The sequence below is a fragment of the Mus caroli genome, unplaced genomic scaffold (assembly GCF_978045245.1).
Source record: "Mus caroli unplaced genomic scaffold, Mus_caroli_1 scaffold_13, whole genome shotgun sequence".
Classification (NCBI taxonomy): Eukaryota; Metazoa; Chordata; class Mammalia; order Rodentia; family Muridae; genus Mus; species Mus caroli.
The window spans coordinates 46220366-46239146 of NW_028227268.1; the positions used below are offsets into that span (position 1 = coordinate 46220366).

The 18781-nt window shown below is 52.2% G+C and overlaps 1 protein-coding gene across 7 annotated transcripts in view; it reads left to right on the forward strand.

Annotated features, from left to right (window-relative positions):
- Positions 1-18781, forward strand: part of Abr (ABR activator of RhoGEF and GTPase) — a 196391-nt gene that overhangs the window by 165588 nt on the left and 12022 nt on the right. Inside the window, exon 1 of one of the 7 annotated variants that reach the window (XM_029483271.2) lies at positions 9293-9587. The exons of the other annotated variants lie outside the window; for them this stretch is intronic. Within the exon in view, the coding sequence (XP_029339131.1) occupies positions 9426-9587 (162 nt within the window). The 5' untranslated portion in view covers positions 9293-9425. Of the gene's footprint in view, positions 1-9292; positions 9588-18781 lie in introns of those variants that run through there. 7 annotated transcript variants of the gene reach the window in all.

Below are 18781 nucleotides of genomic sequence, written 5' to 3' on the forward strand. Positions count from 1 at the left end.
CCAGTGACTTGAGACTGTGGGAAGAGTCCTGGGCTGTGGGTCAAAGAAATAATTTCTGGTTCCCTGGCTTCTTGGCGCCTCGGTTTCTTCACCAGTTAAGTGGGAATTGTTCCCTCTCCTCACCTCCATCTTGTAAGATGCAGGTTATGGAATCTACCCGGAGGAGCAGGTCAGAGCTCCGAGTGCACATCCGTTCATGTTTCCCTATTTTATCTGCATTTGTCTGCCTGCTGGGCACCCTGTAAGTGACAAGCACTGAGCAGAGATCTCAAACAGGACTTGCCAATGTAGTAAAGAAACCATGAGAGGATTTGCTCCTTCTGCCTGCCTTGAAGGAGCTTTGAGACCAGACAGATCAGAGATCTATGTCTTGCTCCTTCTGGTCATTATTTGGGAGAGTGGCTGAGTTACTCCACCGGTTGTAGCCTCAGTTGTTTTGTTTGTTTGTTTGTTTGTTTGTTTTGAGACAGGGTTTCTCTGTATAGTCATGGCTGTCCTGGAACTCACTTTTGTAGACCAGGCTGGCCTGGAACTCAGAAATCCACCTGCCTCTGCCTCCCGAGTGCTGGGATTAAAGGCATGCGCCACCACCGCCCGGCGCCTCAGTTTTTTTACCTGTGATTTGGGTTGTGATGAGAACTGAGTATGAAAGTCCATGAGGCTCTCAGGACAGGGTCTGGAACAAACTTGGGAGATTAGGAGGGTCTTTTAAGTTGGCAGGCTCAGCTCCCTACTCCAGGAATTCTGGGTATACCTTGTGGAGAAGTCCCCTCCCGAGGGTGCTACCTAAAGTGTCCTTTGTGTTTGAGCTGGGATGCCACATCAGGATCTGTTGTCCTGAGGTGACAGAGTCAGAGCAGCTGTGGTGGAGGTTCTGAGGTGGCCCTGCCCCGCACAGAGCAGCTGGCCTCTTCTCCTAGAGCTGCTCTCAGCTGGCTCAGGGCACCGTGTGAGGAGCCCTGAACAAGGGACCTTTGTCAGCTACAGGAGAGCTGCTTCTGGTCTTAATTACTGTGCAGAGTGAGAGAGCTTAGAGGGAGTCTGGGTCGGGAGCCTGCTGGAGCAGGAGTGAAGGCTTCCCCCAGCAGCCTCCTACCCTCCAGTGTCCCTACGTAACTCTCTCTAATGGTCCTGTTGGTAGTTCTTGCCCCGGTAGCCTGCTTCTGGCACATTGACTCATGTGACCTATAGTCTCTCTGAACTCCTTCACTCTCTGTCCTGTTTGTCCTCTAGGCCTTGTTTATAAACTCAGTGACCACAGCCAGGTCCCTGTTCCCTGGTGGAGGGCATGTTTTTAACTAATGGAAGTTGGTAGGGGTTTGGGGGGGCCTTGGTCAGTGGCCCTTCCCCCCTGATTTTTGTTTTTGCTTTTTGGTTTTTCTAGACAGGGGTTTCTCTGTTTAGCCTTGGCCATCCAAGACCTGTAGACCAGGCTGGCCTTGAACTCACAGAGATCTACCTACCTCCGCCTCCCAGTGTTGGGATTAAAGGCACACGGGCCCCGCCACCACCACCACCACCACCACCACCACCACCGCCTGGCCCCATCTTTCCCTTTTATCCCACCACCCCAGCCCTTTAAGTCTCTTCCTGGCACACATCACAGCCTCTGGTTGCTCCCTGCTCTAGAACACAGCAATGGCCTCTCTGAAAGATGGACTCCCCTTACCTCCAGCCTGTGCCAGATATGAGTGTCCAGGGCTTGGTGTCTAGGATCGTTTGCCCCAAGTTCATGTTTTGTGGCCCTGCTGTCAGCTGCTCTCAGTGCTACTCTGGGGGGGGGGGGGGGGGCGGGGAGTTGCTTTTCTTTGCCCCGGTCACAACCACTTGACAATCCTAGAGTCACCTGGGGAGAGGAGGCTATGGAACAGGCATAGGTTTGCCCATTGCCTCAGATACCATCTCCTCCAATGGTCTAGGGGACTGGGACCATTGTCCTGCCAGGGGTTCATTCTGTTTCAGCTATTGCAGGCTCTCTTCCTAGCCAGTGTCTCTGTTGCTAATTTTTCTTGTTTATCCAGGGTTTTTATTTTGTTTTGGTTGGTTGGGTCTTTGTTTGTTTGAAATAGGGTTTTTCTGTGTAACAGCCCTGGCTGTCCTGGAACTCAACTTGTAGACCAGGCTGGCCTTGAACTCATAAAGATATCCCTGTCTCTGCCTCCCGAGTACTGGGATTAAAGATGGGTGCCACCATATGACACTTAGCTACTGTCACTCAAGGCAGGTCCTGAGGCCAGGCATGGAGAGTAGATAGTGGCACATTTGTCTTGGGGGCAGGGCAGACCTGTGAGGGTGCAAGCCTCAGCAAGGCTGCCTCCGTTGCCCATGTGTTCCTGACTTGGGGAACCTGGACCCTACCAGTGTATCCTGGAGACAGGAAAGACAAGATGCATTTGACAGGGTGTAGATGGGTGCCCCCTTCCTCCCTGCTCCTCTCTATTTGGGAATTCCATCTTGGCATGCAGGCTTGATGGCTCTCCTTTAGGCCCACTCTGAAGGTAGGAGACACACTGGGAAGCCAGTCCAGAAAGCATCTTGGTACCTGCTGCCTTTAGGCCCTGGGAACACCCTCACAAACCCTGAGGAGAGTGCTGTCCTCTCAGCTCTGGTTCCTGGGCCCTTCAGAGGCAGAAGGCAGTTTGATGCCAGCAGCTGGCCTTGGATGACTCCCACAGCTTGTCTTCTCCAACCTGGATGAACATCAGGAGCCCGCCCTTCAGGTGGGGCTTGCACTTTGCCTTCCTAGAAATCAAAGTAGCTGATCTGAAGCCTACTTTAATCTGTTACAAAAGCTTTAAGAAAAGGACTCAGGCAAATTCCACGGAATTCTCTTGAGTTATAGCTGAGGCTGCCTCTGAGTGGGATCTGCTGCCTTCAGTGGTGATGAGGGTGTGGATGCTCTGCTTGCTGTTCGGCTAGTCCTCACGCTGGGAAATGAAATACCTGGTTGCATGCATGCTCACATCACGTGCAGCCTGCCCATACCTTGACTGAATTGCTGAGCTGCAGTAGCTTCGGGGCAGACCCCAGAGTGACTTGGGTATCAAGATGGCCTAGAAAACACCAGTCTGTATGAATGGATGGGCTCAGTGTTAGCTCACTGGAAGCCCCAGGGAGGTAAGCGTTTTCCCAAAGTGAAGCTAAGAGTTGAGTTCTGAATCAAATAGTCTACTTAAGAATAAAAGCCCCTAAAATTAAAAAAAAAAAAAAAAAAAAAGCCGGATGTGGTGGTGCACGCCTTTAATCCCAGCACTTGGGAGGCAGAGGCAGGCGGATTTCTGAGTTCGAGGCCAGCCTGGTCTACAAAGTGAGTTCCAGGACAGCCAGGGCTATACAGAGAAACCCTGTCTCGAAAAAAAAATCCCCTAATCTGGGCAGGGCATGCTGGTACCGACCTGTTATCCCAAATGCTCAGGAGACAGAGGCAAGCAGATCTCTGTGACTTTGAGGCCAGCCTGGTTTACATAGTGAGTCCCAGGCTAGCCGGAGCCTACAGAGTGAGATTCTGTGTCCAAAAAGAAGGGGAAGAAAAGCTCCTAATCTCTGAAATTCCCCACCTCATCTACCCTGAGGGGGGCTGAGGGCTGGCGGCTGCTGTCAAAGGAAACTGCATTTCTCTTGAACTATTGTCTCTGCTCAACCTTGGACCGTAGACACTGGAGAGAAAGGAGATAGAGGGCCTCTGGTTCAGCCTGTAGAGCTTGGGAAGTTGCAGCAGGGGTGTGCATGGCCCTGAGATAGGTGAGGACTAGAGGACAGAGCCGTGGGTCCCTGTCCAGTCTCAGCCAGACTCACCACTCTGCTTGTTGGGAGGTCAGGAGACTGGAGTATAACATTTCATTTGATGGGCTGGAGACGGCTCAGCAGTTAGGAGCTCTTACCACTCGGGCCGAGGATCCCGATTCATTCCCGATGCTCCTGTGGTAACTCACCACTGTCTGTAGGATATCCTCTACTGTAGTGTGGCCTGGGAGGCCCCATGTGTCCAAAGCATCTCTGGAGTCCTCTACCACTGACAAGGAGCAGGCAAGTGGCCCCGGGGTGGGGGAGCGGGGGGGGGGGGGATAGGGGTGGAGGGTGTGGGGAGGTGTTGTCTTTGCATGCTCCTGGCTGCTGCTGGTGTCTTGTCCTGGAGTCAGGGTAGGGTAGATGGGTATGTCGGGATGGAATAGGTGTTTTTCCCACCCTGTCCCTGGGTGGATTTAGTTCTGAATGATCAAAATGTTCCCAGAGGCTCAAGCGGATTTTCCACCCTTTCCACGGTCAGATGTGCCGTGAGAAACACAAGGAGTTGCCAGGGACATGCTGTCCATCCAGTCTTTCCACAGAACATAAGCTCTTAGACTATTTCAGCCCCTCCTGTCACCGACTGCCACTGGGAACCCTGGGAACAGCCACCTGAGGTGGTAAGGCAGGGTGAAGAGGGGCTACCAGGGAATCAGTGCTTTGGACCATCCACTATTCAAGAACCAGTGCAGGCTTCTGAGGAGACAGCGGGAGGGCATGCCACCTTGGGTGGGCTGGGTAGGTTTTTCATCTTAACTACAGTGTGTGTTTTAAACTCGGACCCATCCTGGAACCTGCTCCCAACCCTTTTACCCTTGACATCAATCTGTAACTATGCATACCTGCTCAGGAACAAAGAATTGAGGTGCCAGAGCTGAAATTGCTACAACCCCTTACATGGCTGTTTGTCAGGCATGAGAAAGGCTCTCAAGGAGCTTTGGAGCCTGGGAGGGGAGCGGATTCCCTACAGAGCCCTGATTGCTTCTATTGAACCAGGGCAGGGGGGTAGCTGCTGGGGAGTGAGTGGCCTGGTTGCTGTTAGGCTGAGTTCTGCTTTGAGCTCTAAGAAGACCTCTGCCCAGCATGTAGTCAGCATCTATTCAGTGGTGAATGAGTAAATAAGCCAAAAGGTAGCTGTTATTGGCTCCTTGTTGACTTTGAGCTAGGAGTTCCCATTGCTGGGCCTAATGAAGGCCTGAACAGAGAAGATAGGAAGGACTTACTTAGTGGGTGGTAGCCTTAGAAACAACTTAGAAAAAAAACCTCTTGATTTCTCAGTCTGGACAGACCGCTGACTATCAGTATGCGTGTTTAGCTAGGATGGTGTCTTAGTTAGGGTTACTGTCACTGTGGTAAAACACCATGACCAAAAACAATTTGGGAAGGAAAGGCTTACGCTTTCAAATCTCTGTTCATCATTAAAGGAAGTCAGGGCAGGAACCTGGAGGCAGGAGCTGGTGCAGAGGCCATGAAGGGCTGTTGCTTACTGGCTTGCTCATCATGGCTTGCTCAGCCTGCTTTCTTATACAGCCCAGGACCTCTAGCTCAGGGTGCACTACCCTTAATGGGCTAGGCCCTGCCCCATCAATCACTAATTAAGAAAATGCTCAACAGGCTTGCCTGTAGCTGGATCTGATGGAGGCATTTTCTCAATTGAGATTCCCTCTTCTCAAATGACTTTAGCCTGTGTCAAGTTGACATAAAAGTATCCAGCACAGATGGGTACCTACCAAGATAAAAGCGCACAGGAACGTGGAACCAGCAAAGCTATCCATGTGGAGAGCCCAGGACCTTCTCCTGGTCTCCACCCACTCCCATTCCCCGGTTGGTTTTCCTTTGTGATGTGTCATGTCACCCCCTGCTAGCATGGCCTCTTCATAGGACCTGTTCTCTCTGGACCCAATGCTTGTCTTCAACCGTCTTCTGTACAGTAACCTCAGCCTGCCCTGCCTCCATCAGCATCTGCCTTCCAGGTCTGTTCCTTTGGGCCTCTGCCATGCTGAGACTCGGGGTCCCTCTCTCCCTTACCCTTACCCCCCCAGGGTCCTGTGTTTTACCTGGGATTCTTGGGAGAGCCTCCCCCATCACTCTTGAGGATGGGGAGCTGGCAAGGATTGGAGTTCCAGGCAGGGATGGGGAGAGCTGAAAGTGGTTCTGAGAAAGAACCTTCCTCTTGTGTTCATGGGGGTCCGGGGGCTTGCCTGAAAGTTATCCTTGGCACAGCTCTTGGCAGGGTAATGCTGTGGGAGACCCTGCATCTCTGTGGGAGTCCCAGGCAGTGTTTCAGGCTGGGCATTATCCCCCGTTGACCTCTTTTTCCCTCAGCAATGCCACTGCCGACCACTTAACCCAGTTTTGCCTCAGTCACATCTGTGCTGATTAGAGGGGTCCCCCTCTCTGCATATAGCCAGGGTCCTGTCCACCTCCCCCTAGGGACAGCTACTCTTTGCTCTGGCCAAGAGCCAAGGGAAGGAATGAGGGAGAATGTGACCGTCCACCAGAGATGTTTTTAATTCCAAAGGCAGTGACATCTGTTCATTTGTGAGGGCCTTACCACCCAAGCTCTGTTTATCCAGACACAGGGGCCCTGGGTGTCCTCAGAGGCGGCTCTGCCAGGTGTGGCTGAATGGAAAGGGAGGACACAGCGGGAGGGGATGTGATTACTTCCTGGGTGGCCAGACTGGTGTGAGCCTTGCCTCGCTAGAGCAGAGATGTCTCTGATTGTCTGCAGAGACCACACTATTCAGACTGCTGCTGCTTTTGAGGAACTTGCTGGGATATCATCTTGAAAAGCTCTTCCTCTACCCTGCTCCTAGGCCACAGGTTTCAGGAAGGAATGAGTCAGGCTTGGAGAAGAGAGGGCAAATCTGTGCTGTCCCCAGAGGAAGGCTCCAGTCCTCGAGGAGGAAAGGAAAGCTGAGTGTCTCCGAGGAAGAGGCTCCCAACTCAATCATCCATCTGCTAAGCACTGTGATCACCATGGAGACCAGCTGGCCAATGCTCATCCAATCTGAGCTTGCTTTACCCAGACGAGTGTTGAGCCTGGGGTTCTTAAGACAGACAAGTGTAGGACTTTGGGGACAGGATTTATCCTGCCTCCTTTCTCCCCCACATCAGTGGTGGGGAGCTTACACTGTTCCCGAGATTGTACTGTGTCATGTGATCCAGCTAGAGGGGAGAGAACCTTAGGAAGTCAGTGTCAGCTGTTCTGAAGTTAACCAGCCAGCACCAGATACCAGCTGTGTGTCTGCCTCGGTGAATGAGGTGAGCAGTTCAGATGGTGCCTTCTCAGCTAGTTACACAACCAGCCATTGCACCTTTTGTGAAAGGATGCTGAGCCAAGCAGGGACCTGTGGGAGGGATGGAATGACTTTACCCATGCTTATAGTGCCTTATCCCACAAAGCATCCCTCATTACCTCCAGCTGAAATTGATCTTTCTCTCCACTTCCACAGCACTCCATCCTCACTGTCCTGGTGGTATAACCTTGGGTTTCTTGAAGGCAGAGAGAGGACACTTCTGTCCTCCTATGCCACATAGTAGGCCCACAAAAGCTCTTCTGCTTCCTGTTGGCAGTTAAGTTCCATTTCCTCCCTGCCTATCCTAGGCTGGCAGTTGGTCACCGCTGACTTGGGTTCATCTGATTCCTCAGCCCCTACTCTAGGGTCAGGCACTTAGCCAGTCCCTCTTCATGAAACCTGAGGCCTTAGCCCCAGGTAGAACTCAGCATGTCACGCATAGCACTCCAAGTATCATTCCTTCTAAGTGAGGAGGGCAGAGGCTCTGCTCTAAGCTCAGGCTACTCTAGTGACTCCGTTTCTCCAGATGTGGAGTGAGAGCGAGAGCGTTTGTTTTTCATCTGGTTAGAGGGATGTTTTTAGTCCACACAGAGAGAGGAGAGGGTCAGTGTGGTGCTAACCACTCGAAATAGCAGTCTTTATCTCCTCTGTTCTTGGCTGGCCCTACAGTGAAACTGTCCCTTTTCCAGAAAGGTGCCAAAGGCAGAAGCAGAAAAGCTTAAGGACTGTCACTGGTTGAGACCCAGCAGGGGTATTCAGAGGGCCAGGACTGATTCCTGTACCCCAATCCATTACTTTCCCCTGAGTCCTGAGCACTGGCCAGACTTTAGCCAGGCAGTGACTGTGACTGACCCACAGAGGCTGTGGAGGGCTCTCACTGCCCCTTCAAAGCTTCCTATTCTGACCTCGGGCAAGAATGCTACTTCTCTGTGAGCCCCGATTCTCACAACTTAGAGATGGAAAAACAACCTGCATATAATAAGTGCGGTGTTGAAAGACCAGCACGGGGTACTTGGCTCACGGTTGGCACTATGCAGATCCTAGTTTGCTTCCTGCGCATGCCCAGCTTTGCAGCTGTGGGATGTTCAGAATAACTGGTTTGCATAGACCCTACCCATGTAGGGTTCTAGCTTCTCTCTTGTCTCTAAGTTGCATGGTTAGCTTGAGAAAGGATTCGCTTCTCATTCTTCAGTTACAAGAGCTTGCTAGATGTGATGCCACACACTGTTTATCTAGCACTAGGGAGGCCGAAGCAGGTAGATCGCTGGGTTTGAGGCCAGCCTGGTCTACAGAGCCAGTGCTACATTAAGAGACTCTGCCTCAGAAACAAAGAACAACAAACCCAAGACTTGTCTTCTTACTTGAAGACAAGTAAGAGCGAGCACTTGAAGACAAGTAAGAGCGCCCCCCCCCCCCCCCCCCCGTCAGACATCCTTGACCAGAGACACATTTGCTTTCACAAAGCCCTTGGTGAGGGTCACACGGACCTTTAATACCTGCTGGAGCAGCCGCAGATGGCCGCCTCTTTATTCTGTACATTTGCCATTGGAGACTGGGGGGCATAAATGAGTGGCTGGCCCTGTCACCAAGTTGGGACTGAGGAACTTGCCTTAGAGCAAAAATTGAGTGGGTAGGGGAGTGGAACTCCAAAATGCAGTCGTTTGCAAGGGAGGCGGGCAGCTCTTCATGGCCAGAGGCAGCTTTTACCCAAAACGGTGGCCCCTGGAAGTGTCCACAGGCTTGGTCTAAAAACTTCCTTGATACCTACCCAGGTGCCAGGAGCAGCCTGGCGGTGAAGGAGTTAAAAGTAACTGGCTTGTGTTTCCACTTCCTGACAAACTTTACTTAGTAGAGAGACTCGAAGGAGAGGTAGAGGGTAGGTGAGGAGAAGCCCCAGCCTGCCAAGAGTTAAACCCCAGGCCTGCATAGTTTTGGAGGGGGCAGCTCCAGAGCCTTTTTTGAGTCACCTCCTTCGGTGGTAATGTTGTGCGCACTGCCTGCAGCCGGCTCGGGTGCTCTCCCAGTTCGCACTCTGTGTCCCAGGATCTGCAGCTCACAGGAGAGGGCAGCAGGCTGCCTGCAGGAAGGCACTGGGCCCTGGTGGTGCCTCAGACTCTGCTGCTTCCCGGCTGCAGTCTCCAGGGAGGGGGAAGGAGGAGAAGGAGGAGGACGCAGAGGGAGGGGAGGAGAAACCGGAGGCCCACACCCGCTGCTTTGGGACTGCTCCACTAACAGTCAGGCTAAGCACTCGGGCGGGCGCAGACAGCAGCTCTCTCCAGAGCCGCTTGTGCGCTTCTCCACCTTTCTGCCTGGATCTGGCCCGGCAGGCTGGCCGCCGGCATGACGGATATCCTACCCCAGCCCGACTGCAGCCTGAAAGCAGTGTGCGAATCCCCGGAGCACTGCTGTCTGGATCAGCTGGAGGAGCCCGGGAGCAAGCGAATGCCCAATACTGGCGCCCGACTCTGGGGCCGAGTGCGCAGTAAGCTGCTTCGCCACAAGGTGCTAGCAGGGGCAGGTTGGGTGGTGGAGGGCTGAGAGGCTGGCTGCGGGAGGTCTAGGGTCTGCTGGGACTCTGTCTACCTCTGCATTACTGCTCCTGCTGGATCCCAGAAGTCCCGAGACAGAGGTTGGACTACGGTATGTTTTAAGTGCTTGAACTTAGTGATGAGTAGAGTGGCAGCCCCCACCCTAACCCTGGATGCCTTTTCTGCATCTGCCCTGGCTCAGCAGAAAGGGGTTTGTCTCCTGTGCAAGTGGACTCTGCTTGGCTTCCTCCTGAATATAAACTGGCAGAAATAGAAGTAGATAGGAAGCCTCACCGGATCTCATTGTCCACGCAACAGCCCAGCACAGGCTAGCCCCGGCCATCTTTTGTGGATATCAGTTCTCTATCCCTTTGCTGAGGAGCACCTCAATATGGTCTACTGTGTAAGGTTTTGTGTCTGTGTGTGTGTGTGTCTGTGTGTGTACGCACAAGCTGAAAGGATCATTGCCACCAGGCAGGAAGGACACTGGTGGTAGAGAGGGAATAATGTGCTAAGTCTGGGGGCTGTCTGGGGACCACCCAGACAACTGCTGGACTGATGCCGACTGGGCATCCAGCAACTCACACAGCATGCCAGGGGGTTCCTGACCAAGCTATGCCAGGGCAAGCTGCCTGCAGGGTCTTGCCTGCAGTCCCAGACCTGAGTTGGGATTAAAGTCTGAGATGGACGCTGACTGTCCTACATCTGGGCAGGCTGCCTTGGAGCTGGCTTTAGGCCCTGGCATCAAGCAGCCAAGGAAAAGCCAGACCAAGTGCCTAGCACACAGTAAGTGCTTGATAAGGCCACAGATGGGATCAACCGCCTGAGTTGTTTCAGGGTGCCGATCCTGGCTGGCCAGAGCCTTCGTAATCCTTCAACTTAGTGACTGACATGGAGTCTGTGATGGGGCTTAGAAGTCTCCCTAAAGCTCAGAGCTAGACCCTTGGCCAAGATCTGTGCCAGCCAGCACATGCCGAGAGGGGTGCTCTTGGGCCCATTAGCTCCTGTTTGGTTTGATCTCTGGCCAGTGAGGCATAGTTGACCCTGTAGAGGTGACATCGGTCCTGGAAAGCGCTGGGTAGGGAAGCAACTTGAGCTGTCCTGCCTGGGCCCCTGTGTCACCTTCAGTCTCCCTGGAGACCAAGCAAGCAGAACCCTACTGTCCCCAGCATCTACCAGAGCCCCTCTATGCTGAGGCAGCTGTTTGTTGCAGGCAGCTTGGAGCCATCCCCATCCCCTTGCCTAGGTCTTGCTGAGGCCAGCAGACACCAGCTCAGAACACATCATTCCCAAACCTCACGGTTGGCAAGAAAGTGCCATAGCAGGTTCCTGACCTAAAACTAGCCAGAGTTTTGCAGCCTACCTGCCACCCTGGGTACCAGGCAGGTAGGGTTAAAATTCTAAACCTTGAAACCCACACTTTAGTTTTCCTTTCATTTGTGGCTGGCAAAACAGAGCCACTGTAGGAACTCATTGGCGGGCTTAGCTTTCAGCGGTATCTAACAGTGTCTGCATCTCATGTGATCTCTGGCCAGCCAGGTGCTGGACTGCTGAGCTCATTGGCATCAATGCAACTGCAGGGTGGCTGTGCTTTGTAGTTGGCGATTCAGTCCCCTAGCACATGCTGTGTGATAAAGTATGTCAGTGTCATGGACCCTGCAGGTGACAGAGGGACATCACCCTCCTGAGCCTGCTTCACTGCATAGGCCAGACGGTGGGGGCGAGGCCTGTTCTTTCCTTCCTTCTGCAGCCTACTTATTTCACCATGGCTCACTGCCAAGCTATGGGCACTGAGATTAGGTAGGACTTTAGGTGGGTTGGGGGACAGGTTCTGCCCGGTCTGGCAGAGGGGGGCCACCTTATTAACTCACTAACTGTGCCCTAAGGATTTGATGTCATGAATGCCGAGATACCTGTGGCCTTCCTGCTCCCCTCTTACCAAAGCCATTAAAAGCCAGAGGAGGGGTGACTCATCTGGGACCCCACTGGGGCTGAAGCGTCTGTTCTCATAGAATGGTCCTGGTATTAAAACAGAGCTTTTGAAATGGTGTGAAACCTGTTTGCTGGAGGAGCAGAGGCGGAGGTGCAGGGACTTTCCTAGGGGCAGGGCTGCAATAGGCTACTTTTGTCCTCACAATCAGTTCTGGGGCTGAAGCCTCGTTCTAGGTCCTGGCTTGGCAGTTGGTTTGTTGTGTAAGCATTTAGCAGGGGACACACGTGGCATTTGGCTTTGTGGGTTCTGCCAGGGCGTGCAGTATTTAACTTGCATTTCAGTTTGCTTTCTTCTTTTCTTCTTTTATTTTTTTCCCCTTCTCCAATCATATTCAAGTAGAGCAAGCTCAGAAGTTTACCCTTCTTCCTATCCTGCCTGGGTCTAAATTCTTAGGTTGAACCTGCGAGGGGGAAGGGATTAAAGGAAGAATTCCATTCCTAATCCTGAAACAGCCAAAGGCTTTAATAGAGCCCCTTGTGGGAATCATAGAGGCGAAGTAAGAGGCCCAAAGCAAAGCCAGGCCAGAGACTTTTGTCTAGTGAGGAGATCAAGACTCTTACTGTTCCTCCGCACCCAGGACAAAAATGCTTCTCATTCAGACCAGGCCAGATGCTGGCCAGAAGTGGAGATTCAGGCTGAACGAAGAGACAAGGGAACTAGGGAAAGCTTCTGGGCCTTTATCTCTGCCTCAGAGAATGGCTGTGTGGACCTGAGAAGGCCGGGCTTTTGAAGAGCTTCTCTTGACAAGATGGAGGCTGATGTTGCTAAATGAACCTGCCCTGTGGTGGCCATTACCTCACCTTGCCTCCAAAAGGGTCAGAGGTGGTACCTGAGAAAGGATGAGATTCAGGACATCTTGAGGTCACTTGTCTGGGGTTCCTTAGAGCTTATGAGGACAATAGAAGAGGGTTCCGTTGTCAGTTTGATTGGCCCAACAGGGCTGCTCCTAGTCTCCTCTAGAGGGTCATTTAGCTTGACAGATACTTCCAGCAGAGGTTTGTACATAACGCATATATTCCAAGACATTCATTTGGCCGTTTACTGACTGTTCTGCCATTGAGGGTTCGAGGGTATTGGATATTAGATACACATGTGTCCTGGGCTCATTCATTCATTATGGCTCTGAACATCAAAAAAGACCTTAACTCTGTGTGTGGTGGCACAAGCCTGTAATATTAGTCTTCAAGGCTGAGGCAAGAAGACCACCACATGTTTGAGTCTAGCCTGAGCTACATAATTAGCTATATAGTAAGACCCTTTCTGAGAAAGGAGAAAAGATATTAAAAACTTCTGCACTAGGAACACCCTGGCTATAGCTGTCTGACACTCTACCCTGCTGCCATCCTCCCTAAATCCTTATTAGCAAAGAGAAGAAACTTGCATTGTGTGCCTTTGCTATTCATGGACCCAATTGCATCCCTATGGTACTCCTTCAGCAGTAGACAAAAGAACAAGAGCACCCCCACCCCAAGGACTGGCGACCCCTGACACATCTTTCTCCTTGACCTCTGTGGGGCATGGTCAGACCAGTAGGTTTTTTTTTTTTTTTTTATTCACACAGCCCTGTGCTTCCACCTCCTAGAGTGAGAAACCCTGAGTTCTGGGACCATGTGAATAGTCTCTCAACTCCACTTTTCCCATTCTTTCCACTGAGCTTGACTCTGAATATTTGATGTTTTGTAGTCCCACCCAGATGTAGAGCCACCCTGTATACAGTGTGCTGTCTCACAGGATTCATGCACCCAGAGGTGGGAGTCCTTGTTCAGGGGAACTTGTTAAAGTTTTTGGCACCTGGCATATCTTACCTCTGAGCACTGTATGAGGTAAGTGCCAGGCCACTATGGTTTCCTCCAGCATCTCTGATCCTATACACAGGTTGACCAGTTGGCCCAGTTGGGCTTAGTGCCCTACATTTAGATAGCCTTGAACCAGGGATTGCCAAGCCTGCCAACCTAACTTATTCCTCAAAGGCCAGAACTCCTGGCACCCAGGACCGTGATAGCATCCAGATATAGTGACATCCCATGCTCATGAGGTCAGAGCTATTGAAGGGCTTTAAGAAGGATCTCAGAAACATCTCAGGTGCTGTCTGGGGGTATTGCCACATGTTGGTAAAAGGCACTCATGTGCAGGGACTCAGCCCTCTGCCAAGTACCCCTCTGATGAGCTGGCAAGGGACTATTTGTCTTCCTTTCCTCTGTCACAGCATGCTGGGGACAGGAAAGAGGCATTTGTGTTCTGTCAGCTCCCTAGTGGACACACAACCCCCACCTCCTGCTGCTGGGACCTGCCCAATGCTCAGCAGAAAGCCAGCATCGGTCTTTGGATTCTAGGATCTCTAGGCCAGCTGCTCTATTCTTGGTCCCACAGGAGAGCCACAGGAGCTATTCCTGGGCTTCTAGGGGGGGGGGGGGGATGGGGGGGGGTTGGGAGGAGTCCCAGCTTAGCTTGAAACATGCTCTGAGACAGACCCTAGAAGCATCTCCATCCCGGACAGTGACCCTTTCTATAGCCAGTGCAGTGGCCCCCACAGCACACATTCCCATCGGGTGCTGAGTGCTGCACTCGACATTTTAGAGCCACCTTGGAGCACCCCAGATGCATGTGACACAGGCTTCTAGAAAAGAAAGGACTTCTAGGCTGGTAGGCACCAAGGGGCTTCCTTTTTTCAGTCCTGGAAAAAAATAGTTTAACTTGCTGTAAGACCTTGGATAAATCTCTGCTGCCTGCCATCAGTGCAGTGAAGGGAGTGAGTGAGGTGATCTCTGTGAATCCAGCCCATATAACGGTCCCGGCTAAGACCAAATTCCTACTCCTGAGCTTTAAGCTCTCCACACACAGGCGAGTTCACATGGCCAGCCATTCACTGGGTATGGGAGAAGAGAGGCAAACTGGAATGTGTGACTCCTGTCTTGAACCATGGTGGAAAGCTATTGCTGTCTCCATCCCCCACATCCTGGAGCATAGGTGTTGATGGAGCACCTCCTATGTTCAGGGCCAAGGGATATGGAGGGGCCCAGGCAGGGGCCTGTTCTAAAAAAGTCAGTCAATAAGTAGGGTTATTCCAGGCTGGGTGATTATGAAGAAAAGAAAACAGGGAAGGGTTAAGAGGCTTAGCTGGAGGGTTTTTTGGGGGGTGTCTAGGGAGACTTGGGTTAAGACAGGGTTTCTGTGTAACAGCCCTGGCAGTCCTGGGACTCACTTTGTAGACCAGTCTGGTTTCAAACTCACAGAGATCCACCTGCCTCTGCCTCCCAAGTGCTCGGATTAAAGGCGTGCGCCACCGCTCCCAGCTAGATAATTTAAAGGATGAACTTTCATGGGTTTGACCACAAAAGATCTGGGGACAGTGAGGTCCAGACAAAGGAACCTACGTGGCAGAAGCTCTAGGAGAGGTGTGTTCAAGAGCAGAAGGCCACGCAGAGTGGAGGGGACAAAGTTGAAGACATAAGGATGGGTCAGCATCAAGAAGGAAGCCATTAGAGCCTTTCGGCACAATTTCATAGTGTTGATGTGTCTTGAGCATGACCTGGGTACCGGGCATCAGTCTGTGAGGTAAGTGCTAGTGCCATTTTATATATGAGGGAATGGAAGCTTAGAGAGTGACCCAGATGATGTTACATGGTGCTTAGCAAAGGAGCTGGTTCTTAGATCCAGACAGCTTGGACCCTATATATAGGCTCTCACTCTACCAGCTGCCTCACTTACATGGCCTCTGAGGAGAAGCCCAGCGCTTGCTCAGGTCCCGAGGCTGTTTCTCAGAAATCCATTTGTCAGGGTTGTGTGGTCAGTGGATAACCTAGATAGGAACTCGTGGAAGCTCGGGGTTCCTACCCAGCTGCCTCGTGGATAGGGTGTGCCACCTGGCCCAGGATACTGTGTCTCAAAGGGCATAGGGATGCTGCTGATAATGTGTGTGGACATGAGACTTAGAGCAGATGCAAGGCTTGGGGGTGAGTCTGCTTAGAGCTATACAGTAAATTGCCAGTATCCCCATTTTCACTAGCAGTAGGATCTTTACCTAGATCTCTTCCTGGCCAGTGTGGGAGGTAAAGTCAATTTCAGAAAAGGATTTTATAATTTTTGTTTGTTTGTTTGTTTGGTTGGTTTTGGTTTTTTCAAGACAGGGTTTCTCTGTATAGCCCTGGCTGTCCTGGAACTCACTCTGTAGACCAGGCTGGCCTGGAACTCAGAAATCCGCCTGCCTCTGCCTCCCGAGTGCTGGGATTAAAGGCATGTGCCACCATGCCCAGCTCGGATTTTATAATTCTTATCAAACTGTTGCAAGTCAAGGCCTTTGAGCCTGTGGTGGTCTTCTAGACCCTTCACATTACAGTAGCAGCCAGGATGGAAGGATCCTGGAATGCCTACTGCCTCAGGCAGCAGAAGTCTGCCTCTGCTGCTCTGGCCTTGGCCATCTCCAGACTGGGCTGTTGACCCTGCCCTTGCTGCCCTGCTGACCCCAGCATGGCCCTGGGCAAAGGCAGGGTAAAATACTTGCTTTTCACTTGTAGCTCGGCCCTACGGTAAAATCCCCAGGCTGGGGAAGGCCTTGGCAGAGCCGCAGGGCTGGGGAGAGGTGAAGGCCAGAAGCAGTCCAGTTTTGAGTTTTGTCTGTCTCTCCTTAAAGTTCAGCCATGCCCAGCCAGAGCCCACGAGTGTGGTCTACACAGTATAGGCCGAGGCCCTGGATGGAGCGCTGGAAAAGGCAGGTTGCTGTGGAACTAAAAAGCTAACCTGGCTTCAATAAAAGCCTCATCCAGAGCTGCTAAACCCCTTCCATATGTGGACCTTGGGAACTTGAGAGTTCTTGAGAGGGGGAGGGGAAGGGAGCAGAGGCAAAGGGGCCTTACCCGGGTGTCTTAGAGTAGGGAGTCAGCCTAGCCCATCTGTGGCTGGTTTGGGAGGAGAGGGGTAAACTACAGCCACAGAGTACCTTCAGGGCAGCCTGGCTGGCCCTGCTTGCTGTACCTATTCCAGGGGCAGAGGGCTAGAAAGTCAGAGCTGGCTGGGCTTTACAGTAAGGCTGCCAGGCCCCTGGAAAGATGAGGTGACAATTTCCTGAGACTGACCCTGGTCTTTTCTGACCCAGTTGCTGAGCTGGAACGCAGGATGGAGGCCTGTTCCTCTGCCCTTCCCTGAGCTCAGCAGCCACGTTGACAGAATCTTAAGTGCCCTGTTGCAGAAAGGCGAGGCAGTCTCTTGGCAGATCCCTTTCAGACTGCCTGCCCTGCTGTGCCTCTCAGGCCTGTGGCATGTCCCAGTGACAGGCTGGCTTCATTTCCCAGAGGATACAACCCTAAGCCTGTGACTACTTGGGAAGACAAGCTAAAGCAACCCAAGACCACCACCGTGGCCCTTGGTATCAGAGTCCTAGGAATCATACCCACGGCACCACATGGTACCTAACTGGGTTGAGGATCTCCAGGAACATCCAGACTCCAGGCTACCTTTCATTTGGAACCTATCAGCAGTGTGTTTTACTGAGGCCCTTGAGTCATGTGTCGCTCCTGTGTGGCCTCGTAGCACAGCAGCTTTAGCATGCTGGATTTAAAGAACATTTATTAAAGAACATTTCACTTTTATAAATCTCTAAAACAAGCTGTAGACTTTAAGGAGAGTCTGTTCCTTTCCAGAAAAGGGCAGTGGCGGGTCTCAGTCTCAGCAGGCCAAAGGCAGAGTAGACTAAGGAATGGTAGGCTGGTAGGAGCAGCTGCAGGGGGGCAGGAAGTCAGGGGCTTGTACAGGAGGCTGAGCTCCTCCCAGCCTCTGCCCTGCAGTGCTGTGGCAGTGGTAGAGGGGGTATCCTAAGAAAGGGGGTTTCACTTTCAAAGGAGGGGGCCTGGAGCCCTGCTGAGCATTATCATTGGTGGTGTGCGTCACCCACTGAGCCACTGGGTGTATCCCAGGGCACTGCATGCTGAAGATTGCTCTTACCTCTGTCTCTCTCCACTGAGACCAGGGGGTGGCTGGTTTTGACTTTGTCCCCAGCTGCTCATAGGCAAGTAGGCCTCTTAGTGAAGACTGAACAATGCACATAAGGGCATGTCCAGAAGCTGAAGTCACATAGTCATCGTTCCCAGAACGCTGAAGGGAAGGGCTGTCTGGTAGAGGACATGTGTCGTAGTAGAATGTGGCCCAGCAGTCAGGAGGACTCAGGCTTGAAAATGGCTTTATCAGCTGATAGAGACTAGGAAAACAGATGCCAGTGGCACACTTGCTTTGTACCTCCTAAAGGCAGGGCACAGGGAAGTGGCCAAGAAGTGATGGTATTACCTGTCTGGGCTGGTGAAGCTGGGCCTGGGGAGGAAGGACGTCCACACCTGAGGATGTCCTCAAAACTCACACTGAGTGTCCTCTGTCCCTGGTGCCTTCCCCTTATATGACCATGTAGGTGCTTCCTGTCCTGCATATGGGGTCACTTTGGTCTAAAAAGAGTGATAGCTAACTGGGATTCTAACAGAGCCTCTGTGTTATGTGGCTCACGACCTGCTGCAACTCTTGGACAACAGTCTGAAGGCCTCCACTTCTTTTAGGGAGAGGGCTGAGGGCATAGCCACAGTGGCCGAAAGCTAAACACAGATGGTTGAGTTGCTGTGCGTCCATGTTTGACCACTGCTTAGTAACTCCCTCTAAGGTGTTTTGGGACCTGTTCCTCTCTCCCCTGAGCCCTACCCTACAGGATCCTCACTGAATTTATATTGCCTGTGGTTCTCCCCCATCCAGCCCCTCACAAGCCCCATCTACCTTTCTCCATCACATGGTCTGATACCTTTCACTCAGTGCCTGTTCCCAGGACCCACAGATAGCACCTGTGTTCTGGGAGGCTGTCCCCTCTGAGTGACATCCCAGGGGCTGGCTCCTGCACCCTGAGCACTAATCTAATCAGGAAATAGCCGAGTCCCCAGTTCCCAGGGGTTATAAATAGTCACAGCGACTCAGGCAGCATCATTTCTCTGGAAAATGTGCCATGGCCCTCTCGGCTCCCCGCCCTCCCATCTCTGTATTTAAATGACATCCTGAAATAGACTTGGTTTCTCAAGGCTGCTGGCCTCCTGGGAATCTGAGCATCATCACCAGGGCACTGAGAAGCTGGGCAGGTCCTTTTAAGTGGGTACTGGGGGGCACCTGTGGCAGGAACCAAGGACATGGCAGTGGCGCGAACCCACAAGAAG